The sequence below is a fragment of the Amblyomma mixtum genome, chromosome 3 (assembly GCF_055824585.1).
Source record: "Amblyomma mixtum isolate Tamu chromosome 3, ASM5582458v1, whole genome shotgun sequence".
NCBI lineage: Eukaryota > Metazoa > Arthropoda > Arachnida > Ixodida > Ixodidae > Amblyomma > Amblyomma mixtum.
In genome coordinates, this window is record NC_143014.1 from 157,032,182 (window position 1) to 157,044,752 (window position 12,571).

A 12,571-nucleotide genomic window follows, 5' to 3' on the forward strand; every position below is an offset into this window, starting at 1 on the left:
ACCGTGGCATGCATGAATAACGAGACAGGTTCTCTGGAAACGGGATGAAATTCGTGCTGCAGTAAAACCTGTCCCGTGTCAAGCCGAAGTAAATATTATTTCGACACCAGTCTCAAAAGAGCAAACCCTTCGCTATCCCAAGCAGCTTGCTAGGTTTCATGAGATCACAGGCTAAAACCCCAAAAAGTTAATGCAATAGAGAGCTTTAGATAGTTTTTAGTAATTAAATTCCATCTATGGGTTGAACGCATCAGGTAACAACAGACACAAGCATTGTTTTTATTTTGGGAGCACCAAACTTTAAGTTCGCCATTCAATAAATAAACTGAGCGGCACTGCTTTATAATTTCTTTTTTGGGTCATTTGCATTACTTGTTACGTCACTCTTAGTAATTTAACAAACCTCTTACTCAAAATAAAGGCTTCATTTCAAGGATGAATATGGAATGTGGAATACCAGCTGGAATGCTTACATTTTCGTTCGCATGCAACAGTTTCTCACGCTTGTTTTAAAATTACTTAATTTTTTGGAATTTCTCACTAGAGGCGATATTTTTCTTCTATATAAAACAAAATTTTGTGTTGTGTTGTGTTGCTTTGCGTCGCCTTGTGTTACGCTGCGTTGTGTTGCGCTCCTCTGTATTTAGGTAAAGCAATATCGAAGCCCGAAACTTTTTGCACTTCGCGGAAAACTTACTCTTACAGCGGACTAAGGTAGAATTAAAGAGCGGTATGCTGGATTTTCTCGCAATCTACAGTGCCTTCGTTATGTTTCTATGGTGTGTTACCACCGCCCGAACAATTGTTACGAGCGCCATTGTGGAATAAGAAGCCTGATTCGGACACCAGTTACTCGCGGGCTCGACGCCTTCCACTCCCTTGTGACCTTCGAACAAGGTAGACGCGGGTTATGCTCTTCAGGAGTTATTTGTGTAAACACTCGAAACCCTTCCAGAAACTGAGAGAAAAAAAGACGAAACTGCGCTCTAAAGCAAGCATTTTTGGGTAGCGACGCTTGCTGATCGATTAATGGATTTATTTGAGGGCTTCACCCACCTGGCCCAAACATTCCGGTGGCGCAGTATCGTCTAGGTAACGTTGTCTTGCGAAAAGCGAGTGATCGGTGGCGTTTTTGGTTACAACAGACGACTCCATTCAGCCTGGAAGATGTCGCTCATACAGCTCTCGTCGCAAAGCCCAAAGTGACGCCTCTCTCACGATTGCGGCGTAAAATTTTGCCGAGGCCAGCAAGGAGACCGCTTTAGTCCCGCGTTTCCCTCAGCCGTAGTCTCGGCAACATCCCACCCCCCTTCCCCCTAACGAAAAGGAGACCGTTCTCCCAAAGCAGAAACTTTGTCTCATTTTTTGGCGCAAATATAGAGTCAGCATCACAAACTGACACGAGGGGCATCGTCGTCGGTGTTTTTATCTTCTCGGAGTATTGAAACCACCAACTGGCCTGCGGAAGCAAGTACTGGGTGTATAGGCATTACGAATTAGCTTAAGTTACCGCTGCAGTTTTTCAAGTGTCAAAAAAATTATATTGGCCACCACACTTTATAAAACGGTCGCCTGCAAATGAGAGATACTGGATTTCTTTTGCCGCCAAACGGCCTTCATAATGGAGTGCAGATATTGCTTTCTAAAAAAAAAAGAAAGGACAGGGGATGAATTACATTTTTTCGTTACAACCATAACACTTGCATTACCATTGTCGCATAGGTACTCAAAAATTCATCATATGAGCTGTATCATTGTTATGAGGCGTTGTCGGGCTGAACGAGTATAATATTACGGGCCCCGACAAGCTTCGAAGCATATATTCAGTATTGGCGTAGCCAAAAATAGGCTGAAAAGGGAAGAGACCAAAATAGATAAAAAATGTACTACTTTTTTTCTTTCACGACGTATAAAAGAATCCCAAGTTAAAATAGGAATTAGAAGTTATAATGAGAACAGAAGAAATTAGGATAATTATCCCCCCACCTCCTATGTAATAGCCTCCTCTGGAGGGCCTTTAGGGGTAACGTGAATAAATAAATAAATAAATTAAAATGAGAAATTAAGTGAGACCATGGGTTATATATCGAACCACTCGACCTATTTGGTGAAGTGGCCCCCACGCAGAATCTTGCAGAAGCAGCTTTGTGGATACGGCGCGAGAAATACTAGAAAAGCCGGTAGAATAATACATGCCCCCAAGAAAAAGTTGCTACGGTGCGCGCGGGAATGAATGACATGTTTGATGCTGATTAGGGGCGCAGGTGCAGCCAAAAATGCACTAGACCAGTCAGCACGCGTCAGCCAAACGCATTTACGACGACCCGATCGAGCCGCTGATGACCTCAGCAACGCTGCTGGCTTCCACGTTTAATTTTTACTGCGTTGAGTTTCGCAAGAAGCGGAATTCCCGAGTGCAGAAAATCAAGGGGAGGGGTGCGCTCCGAGCCTTGGCAGAATGCCCTCTGCCTCCGGCCTTCTCCGCCGCCTTTCCTGTTGTCGAGACGCTGCCAGCTGCGCTGTTTGCGCTGTCTCGCTAGACAAACACAAGTCGGCACGCACGGCACTCGCTCCTCAGGCATCCGGGGATCACTGACTGCTCCCGTGACAGTTCTGCGTCGCCTCGCGGCAGCTGCGCGAGGCGTGATCCGTCTCTGCGGCGCGGCGTCGCTGACACTCAGGCTGACGTGCCCCGAGCGGCCAGCGGGGCGTACGGGCTGCGGCTGCCGCCGTCGACGACGGCTGGATCCTGGCACGACCTGTCTGCGATGGAAACGTTCTGCTGCGAGCCCGCACTGGGCGATCTCGCACGCCCCTTTGTGGAAATTTGCGCCTAAAAAGCCTCCTTTTCTGTTATGTAGCTAAGCAAAGCAGTGAAGCCAACAAGCACAATGAAGGAATGAATGAATGATTTGGTTGGTTCATTGGGGTTTCACGTCCCAAAGCGACTCAGGCTATGAAGGACGCCGTAGTGAAGGGCTCCGGATATTTCGACCAGCTGGGGTTCTTTAACGTGCGCTGACATCGCACAGTACACAGGCCTTTAGAGTTTCGCCTCCATCGAAATTCAGCCGCCGCAGTCGGGATCGAACCCGCGTCTTTCGGGTCACCAGCCGAGCGCCGTAACCACTGAGCCACAGCGGCGGGGCCGAATGAATGAATGAATGAAACTTAACGGTAAAACGACCACTGTAGTCCGAATCTCTAAGCATCCGCGTGCTTGGGCAGCCTGCGCTTGTTTTTGACCTTGGTACCTGAGGAAAATATTTTTTATTTTATTTATTTATTTGGAACGTACTGCTAGCCTCTTTCGAGGCTGTTGCAGGAATGAGTACATGTTTGTTTTCGTTTTTTTTAGGTACGTCAAAAAAAAAAAACTCACAAAGAAGGTTCACACAACTGAAATAACATTGTAAAGGGGATAATCATGGGAGACAGTTTCGAAATGGAAGAGGCAGTATTAAACACAAAATAAAGCACAGTGTGAAAAAATATTTTTTCGAAAAAGTACAAGCAAAGCCTTACTAAAAAGTTCAAATAAACAATTGTGACAGTTGACAAAGAAAACTACTCAGAGATTCAGAGCTAACAACATTTGCAGGTAACATATTCCATTCCCTAATCGCTTGCGGAAAAAATGAATAACGAAAGGTGTCAGTTTTGAATTTATACTCTGTTAAATGCTGTGAGTGTTTCGTTCTGGTATTGCGTTTTGGTGAAGGAACTAAAGCGTTCAGAATCTCTATTAAGAGCACCGTTTAAGAGGAGAAAGACGAATTTAAGGCGCGAGATCCGGGCGCGGTTACTAATAGTGGAGAGATTCCCCTTGTTTAAGAGTTCAGTTGGAGAGTCATTACGTTTATATTTGTTAAAAATAAACCTTACTCCTTACTCCTTACTGTGTGCGTGTGTGCGTGTGCGTGTGCGTGCGTGCGCGTGCGCGTGCGTGTGCGTGCGTGTGCGTGCGTGTGCGTGTGCGTGCGTGTGCGTGTGCGTGTGCGTGTGCGTGTGCGTGTGCGTGTGCGTGTGTGTGTGTGTGTGTGTGTGTGTGTGTGTGTGTGTGTGTGTGTGTGTGTGTGTGTGTGTGTGTCCCACGTATCTGTCATTGTTTTAAATAAAAATACCTAAGGATTTAAAAAATCACCCGGCATATAAACCTGCAAGCTAACATGCGGACACAAATCAGAAGTAATTAGGTTCATGTAAAAAATGTGTAAATTCTAGTTTCGTGAGAAAATAAACATAGGGATTTTATTCAATTCAGTGCGCCCAAGACTAAAGGAAAAACGGAATGATGGGCAATTGAACACATTTCTTGAACTGCATTCGAGTCCTGCCAGAGAGCATCATATCGTGCTCATGAAAGAAAGTTAACAACATTTTAAGTACGCCAGGTAAAATTTGGCAGCCGTAATTTGTCAGCTGCAGAAGTAGCGTCCAACTTTTTTTTCATCGCGTCTACATTGAAAAGAAACTCAAACCAGTACTTTTAGAAACAACGTAAAGGGACTTACTTACAAGTGACATCAAATTCGTGAGATCTATTTTTTTTCCCCCGCAATATACATGGTGTGCCAGTTTGATAAGGAGATGCGCAGTCTGCTGTTTTAACCAATGATAAGCCTCCTTCACGGGACTAAACTTTTTTACAGCGACTTCTGTTTACACCTGAAACCCCGAGGCCTTATCCTCGGCGGCGCCCGCATCACGGGCGCACTCAGCATGGCCTGCGTGCGGCCACCGTTCAAACTGCGGGGCACGTATAGAATGGCTGGCTGAGCAGCGCCTTCTTTCTCACATGCGATGGGAAAGCCGGCGATGAGAGAACCCACCGCTGCACAATCGTCACGAAGTGGTCTAGGCTGGGAGAGAAAGCGGCGAACATGTCAAGAAAGACCATGCAGTGAATGCGCCGACGCCGCCACTGCGAAGACGATATGCCGTGTGAAGACCCTGCGATGCGTACCGCGCAAGCTGGAGCAACGTGGCTTCAGCGTCGAGACCCCCCCCCCCTCAGCGCGTTCCACGCCAGCCGAAGGAGCCACGAAGGCGTTTCGCAAGCGATTCCGGGTGCGACCCGTGTGGTTACAGTTGCCCCGTTTGTTACCGCATGCGGTTGTACAACGACTTCCCGCTATTACCTTCGCCTTACCACATTACACTTTAAGGGGCTTCTCTTACAGCTGACCACAATGCTTTTCAGCTGCGCAACAGCTGTCTCATTACCACCAGTCTTTTTCTCATTGCAAGGCCGGTGTTTTAGTGCTGAAGACGTGCTTAAACATTTTGCGGATAGCTTGCGAATAGAATGTATAACAATAGCGTTGGGTTTGTTTGGGCTAGAGTTAGCAACTTATTGCGCGCAAAAAAAAGCAAATAGTAGGCAAATGAAGCGCACAAAAATACAAAATGTAGCAGTAAGTTTTTTTTTTGTGCCTTTTACCATCGTCTACATATCCACTTGGGCAGGGCATATAATGCGAAGGCAAGATAACCGCTGGTCCTTAAGGGTAACCGAGTGGATTCCAAGAGAAGGCAAACGTAGCAGGGGACGGCAGAAAGTTAGGTGGGCGGATGAGATTAAGAAGTTTGCGAGGATACAGTGGCCGCAACTGGCAAAGGACAGGGTTAATTGGAGAGTCATGGGAGAGGCCTTTGCCCTGCAGTGTGTGTAGTCAGGCTGATGATGATGATGATGATGACATATCCGCAGACAATTTCCTGCAGAAGTCTGTAGTGGGGCCCCTTATTTCGAGAGTGAAATCAGTGGTGGTCTTTGGGAGCTATAACTACTGAAGCTCATATGCTGTGAGGGATCCGGTACCTATTAGTCCCCGAGCCCGCAAAACAGCCGGCTGGCTAGCTGACCTTTTTTTTTTTTTACCTTGTACAACACCTTCCCTTCTTCTCCGCCCTTACGAAGGTTTAGTGTATTTACCTGAACAACGTGCTGCCCTGTGCAAAAGCCGTAATTATGCTACGTGTGCGCGTATTCTTTTATAACGAAATGTTTTTTTGCTACTTGCTAGACGCCGCGCGCTGAGCGACACTTTAGTCCTCTCCTGGAACTTACGAGCCATTCCGCGATCTTGTCTTTGCTTCTTTCCTTACCCTGTATCGTTTGCCCTCGCTCATGTTACTTTCGTCGTTTCGTCGCGTGTCGAGGTCTCGGTTGTTTCGCCGTTTCACCGACATCGAAGTTGGCAATAAAAGAAAAAAAAATGTGTTTCGCCCTTTCGCTATAAGTCACCAGAGCTTGCTGCAATGTTTTGACCTCCGCTTTGCCTCTCCATCTTGCGTCGCCTTTGGTTCACTTTATTTTTTGGTCGAATTTTTTTCTGGTTTTTCTTTCGTTGTTGTTGTTCGAATGCAATGAAAACAGAGTCAGGCAAAGCGAGGAACTACTCGCTTTAAATTGTCGCATTCTGAAATTTCAACGTTCGCAAGTTGCAGTGTTAGCACTGTGTGACCACTTTTAAAGTATTTCCTGCCGAATTTCATCCCTCTAATCGCGTGAAATATGAGCAAGCAAAACAAAAGAAAAACATGCACACGGTAATCTCCTTCGAGGCGCTCTTTTGTATAAACTGTGAGGAACTTCTGGGCTAAGCCACAATATGCCACAAACAACGTACACAGCGTGTGAAACAAAAGCACCAGAAAAAATGGAAAAGCCTTGGGCGCAAAGTTGTTATTTCTCTGTGATAAACTAACAGCAGACGCCACTAGCGTGGTCAGAGCGCAGATAATATCTGGGCGCTAATCGTAAGGTTAAGGCTTCGGTTTTAGCTTAGCAAGCGGTTACATTAGAAGAACTTGCTCCTTGGCATGACCATGAAGCAGACGAGCGTGCATAGTCACGAAGTTAACAAACGCACACTGCATGCATGAACAGGAATGTAAAGGGGTAGAACGAAGAGAAGTCCCCTTGCCGGAACGCTGGAAAAACAGACTGAGGCTCCCCCTCAACCCTTGTTAACTTTGTTTCGATTTGTCAAGAATCAGAACTTTCTGCCTTCTCTCTACCGTTGACTTAATACTCGATTGCTACTCGGGTCCATGATGTGACATTGATGGTTAACCAACTTCATGTCATGCAATATACCGGTCCTGGACTCTTCATATGTTCCCTGTTGTCGGTGTTTCTTAGAAACGCAAAGTGTTATGTTTCGAAAATAAAAAAAATAGAGTTCCAGCTTATGCCGATAGCCCTTTCAGCCACTTGTGTATAGGTGAAGCGCGTATATCCGGACGCCAAATATGCAGCCGAAAGAGGAAGGAAAAATACGTAAGCGCGGTTCCTGAGGGCGCGGTTACGGCTCGATACTGGCTATAGTGGACTCATACTGGCCACGGCACGCGAAGGACATGAGGGAGGCTATTTTCAGAAACACTTATTTAACATGACTGCCGGTGCACTTAAATAAGCCCGGTCCGAATCAGGCCACTCCTGCAGGACTTCGGGACTTGAATATTCCACGGAATATATTTCCTCACGTGCTTTGAGGACATCTGAATGAGGGCTCGACATTTCGGTTTTTGTTTTTGGAAAATTGGCTTGCTTTTTTTTCGGTTTTTAATTCAGACGTCAGTTTTCGGGGTTTTTTTCTGCGTTTTTTTTTTCGTGCAGATGAATTCCTGACTTTTTACGGTGATAAAATGTGGCATCATCATTGCAGTCGAAAGTCATTTATATGTTTATCTCAGCCTTGCTGCCAGCTCAAGCAATCGGTTTACGAATAATTAACGCATAAGTCATCATATTTGAGCTGTATGTTATTGCCATTACCGAAAGAAACGGAAGTTAAATGATTAAGTCGTCGGACTAATTTATAAGTGGGATTTGCCTTCCTAAAGGCGGGATGTGTCATATTAGCGTTGATATATTCACTGGGTTGGGAAAGAGGACGTCGGGGCATCGCAACGCATAGCCTGCGTGCTGACTGCAGCGATAGAACTACCGCTTAACATTCACGGTATCCAGCACATGACATTGTTTCGTGACATTTATGCATGGCTTCTCGTCAGTGTCCTTATATGCAGTTCAGGAACTGGCCTAGGGGAGGGGGGGGGGGGGGGGATATGACAATCAACAGTCAGTAATTACAGTCATGACAGTAACAGTAAAGACAGTCATGACAGTAACAGTAATGACAGTCAGCAGGTACGTAGGGCCCCTTAATCTAAACGTACCACCACCTCACCACCCCTCTGAATGGCGTTCATAATCAATTTCCTCCTGTTGTTTGGTGACTCCTACTTAATAGCAAGCTAGCTCTGGCATCCATGCGATGAATACTGACCTTTTCTGGTTAAAACCGAATTTCGAAAATTTAATTCGGCGCACCATTATCGGTGTATTGCGGTTTAAACCGAAAAGTCCAACCCTTTGCCATAACGTAAGGGCGTCGCGCCGTCTGCTTAGAACCGCCATAGGATTAGAGGCTCAGACCAAGAAATCATTGAAGCGACGGACGGCGCACGCTGAAGAACCCTTTTCCCCGCACACGAGAAAAATGGCGAGCTCCGAGAGAGCGTTCATTCATAACTGGAAGCGCTCGCAACTTACTGCCTCTCCGATGCCGAGTCATGGGAATCGCATCTTTCAGGCGCTACGCAATCAGGACGTCGCTCCCGAGACCTAAAAGCGGTTTAACCTGCGATGACTGGCCAAGTGGGGAAAAGAAAACGGAAAGCCCACAAATGTGGAGACGCGCACTGCTCATTTTAAATGTGGCGCAGAACCGGGAGCGCGCTCTCAGTCGCGTGGCGAGTGTAAGCGGAATTTTTCCGTTGCAAAAAGCGGCAATAGTCAAACCGGCAGCTGGAGGTGCTCGCGAGCATACCCCCTTTGGCTCCTTTTGCTCTTGCCTCCGGTACAAACGGCTGAGTTCGACGTCCGCCACGAGCGAACACCGGCGCTTCCGACAGAGGTCGCTAGTTGGCCGCGGCTCCGCAGTGCCGAAGGCAGGCCTGGAAGCCTGGGAGCGCCGTTAGCGCCGTCGCAAGCGCGTCGCTGCGGCCCACGTTACCGGCGTTACCATGCGCGCGGGTTACCTCCGCCGGCGTCAGGCCGCGCCCCAAGGCCGCGCCGCCGGCAGCCGCCCCCGTGCCGTCTGTGCGATTGCACAAGCTCCTGTCGAGTTCGCTGCACGCGTCACGCCGTATCTCTAAGCGCCCGCTCGCCCCCGCGGGCGAGCGCACCGTGGCTGGCTCTCCTCCTTCCCTCGAGTGGAGTGAGCTATGCTAGCAAATCAGAGGGTACTCGTCGCGGTGGTATTGACGATGCGGCCGCAAAGCGCGCCGTTCTGATGTATATATACGCAGCTCTTGCGATACGTGTGACCACTGCGGTTCCGAGTCGCTGTTTGTCGACAAGCGGCTGCATGTTGCAGATTGCTAACTACGCTGTCGGAAGTAAAAGAAAAAAAAAAGACTACAGGAGCAGACTGCATTCATTATGGTGAAGTCGCGTTGTGCACTTCCGTTTAAACGCTTCGAAAGGAACTGTTCAGCGGCTCAGAACTTGCTCATCCGGTTGGTGGAGGCGGTTGTGATTTAAGTGGCAGCTGTGATTTAGGTGGCACAACGGCAACTGAAATTATAATGCGCGCCAAATAGATCCGTTTCTCCCATTTCGAAGCCCGCATGCCCGCAAGCATGATCGAAAATTAGTAACAATTACGTTCCATGGGACTTATTGCAGTTCAGTGTTCCACTTGGCGCGTCGTTTACTTGCTTACATAGCCTGATTATTTTCCTCGTGAAGCAAGCAAACGTCGTGCTGCCCGGTCGTAAGACGTGGGTGGCCTAGTAGGCAATCTGTAAACTGCTTCGGTGAAATAAAAAGAACCCACAAAAACGTGCGGGCAACCTCGGTTGTGGCATCTAATAGCCATGTATTAACGTCAGCTAGAAAAGTGAAAACGCATGAAACGCGCCGTTATTTCGTGAACGCCCGCAGGCACGCCGCGAAAGTCGGCGCGCACTAATTCTTGACAAACAAGCGCACGTACAAAAAGTCTACGGAGCGTGGCGAAAATGTTTTCATTGTGGGCCACAAGGCGACGCTAGAGTGACGTTGCACGCGGATGATGCAACAGGCGCAGGGGTGGGAAACAAGCAGTTTCAATTGGTGCAGCGGAGCGTGCAAGAGAACGGAGGTGGTGGCATTGTTCTTGATTTGAACCTCGATCGTAGCGGACGCCGGCCGTGAGTCAGTCGGGAATAGGTCATCCAGATAAACATGTAGCAAAAGTAACGGGTGGTTTAACATTCGTTCTGCGATCAAGAAAAGCTTCTGCACAATGTCTCATATGCGGTCGAGATATGCGGTCCCGGAAACGTGGAGTTTACACGTTTATTAGTAGTCGTCCAAGCGTTCCTAAAAACTGTTCTAACGCTGTTTTATTAAGCTGATGTCATCAGGTACAGGGTGCGGCAGAAAGTTAGTGGGCGGATGAGATTACGAAGTTTGCGGTGATAAAGTGACAAGTTTTGCGCGCAGCCAGCGAGAGTTGCGCGCGATGTCTGTGTCCCCTGGTGCAAAACAGAGTGGTCTAGTTAAATACGTTTGTGGCTGACGTATAGACCGATACTTAGACCATTTGTGCGCACAGCCGAATTCAAGGTCACCAGTGGAGCATATAGCTTACCGTGAGGCGAATTCTTTTTGAACCTGTAATATTCGTGTTGTTTGGTTTCGAAGTCGAGAAAGAAATGGGCATGGGAGCGTCATGTTATGCGAAGGCAAGATAGCTATGCTCATCTCATTAAGAAACGCTGACCCCGAAACGCTGGTTCGAGGAAGCAGCCCGAGCGATCTGCACTCAAGGGCGTCTGACTTTTCATCCTAATCTGTGAGCATGCCACGCCCCGCACTCGCCTTCTCTTTTCTAACCTTTAGCTTCCATCCCCTTGCGCAGGGCCGTTGCAGTGACTCGAAAAAAGAAAGTTATGGCGCTGCGCAATTGATAAATATTTTTCCATCCCCCATCCCCCACCCCCTAGGCGTCGGAAAGGTGAATAATCGCTATCTCTGCGCGTCGGAGCGCGTCCCGAATCGACAAGCGCCACTTCATTAGCGAAAAGGTTAGCGTATTGCATCGTGCCGCCTTTGCATGCGAGTCTCGCATTTTTAGACGCAGAAATATTCGCGGTTACACCATGCCAAGCGCCGCCGCGGTGGCTCAGTGGCTATGGTGCTCGGCTGCTGGCCCGAAAGACGCGGGTTCGATCCCGGCCGCGGCGGCTGAATTTCTTTGGAGAAGAAATTCGAGGCCCGTGTACTGTGCGATGTCAGTGCACGTTAAAGAACCCCAGGTGGTCGAAATTTCCGGAGCCCTCCACTACGGCGTCTCTCATAGCCTTAGTCGCTTTGGGACGTTAAACCCTATAAACCAAACCAAACACCATGCCAAGCCCAAGCGCTTGGCATGACAGAAGCGTTGCCAAGCCTGTCTCCCTCTATTCGGATTTTAGGCTACGGCGATTCGGTCCACCCATGACCGATTTTCGGTTCAGCACTGCACCATGTTACGCGTGAAATATTTGAGTGACCATCCTCTGACGCAATTTTCGTAGCCAGCATCTTGTGCAGTTTTGAAATTAGCTGCTCATGTCACGAGTTCCAAGCTGTGAAATGAGTATAACGTATAATAGAAAAAAACAAAAGCTTTGCCCTCTGTTCGAACGTGGGTTGCAGGGTAGGGCTTCCGCCAGAGGAGTGAAAGGATGACTACGCGTATTCCATTTACCGCCCAGCTTCGCGATCTCTTAAGAGTAGAAGTCGAAGTCAGTTCTCTGTTCAGTTTTTGCAGTGAGATTTAGTGTTTATAACCGGGGCCCCCCTATACGGTGGTCTCGCGTACAGAAAACAGCGTCGAGACCCTTTCGAAATCCGTTGATCTACCGCCCCAGTTTTTATGTATGGAATGAATAGCGCGCGACGTAGCATCAGAGAGCTGACGCGTACATAAGAGGCAAGAGGAAAAGAAAACCTTCTAAAACTGTTTGCTGCTCCAGGGGAACAAGCGACAGCTAAACCAGTGCCGCATCCGGACAGCGCCGACCTGCATCGAATGCCCACGAATAGCACTTTTTCAAGAGCGTCCTGTGCTCGGCCTTCATGGGTCTAGTATCCTCTGTCTAGAACGCGGGAGTTTTTGTTACCCCACACGCTGACGACACCTTTCACCCCTATAGGGGCAAGTCCCCAATACAGCTATACCCTTTACGCTAAGGCTGACGTCAAAACAATCCACGCTGGGCACACATTGTCTGCAGATGTGGAATCACCTGATGAAGAAAAAAATTAAAATCGAACAAATGTTGTATAGACGGGATCTTTGGCGGTATTAAGGGGGCAGACAAGGAAACTATTTGACGGCCTAACTTCTTGGTGAAAAAGGCGAAAATATATATGGAATATCAGTGCGATGAATGAAGATGAACGCGTGGTATAAGAGAATGGTGTGGGCGAATGAATTGCAAGCAGTATAAGGGCACTTCGTGCTCGCACCCATAATATACTCTGATGCAGAATAGCCTCGAGGTGCAAGAGCCGAACTGC

General features: G+C 48.0%; 1 protein-coding gene across 1 annotated transcript in view; it reads right to left on the reverse strand.

The window, feature by feature from the left end:
• The window catches only part of LOC149352474 (paired mesoderm homeobox protein 2-like), a 40,387-nt gene extending 31,707 nt beyond the window's left edge, over positions 1-8,680 (reverse strand). Inside the window, exon 1 of the mRNA XM_089577171.1 lies at positions 8,570-8,680. Within this exon, the coding sequence (XP_089433297.1) occupies positions 8,570-8,591 (22 nt within the window). The 5' untranslated portion in view covers positions 8,592-8,680. The remainder of the gene's footprint in view (positions 1-8,569) is intronic.
• Positions 8,681-12,571: the final 3,891 nt, after the last annotated feature.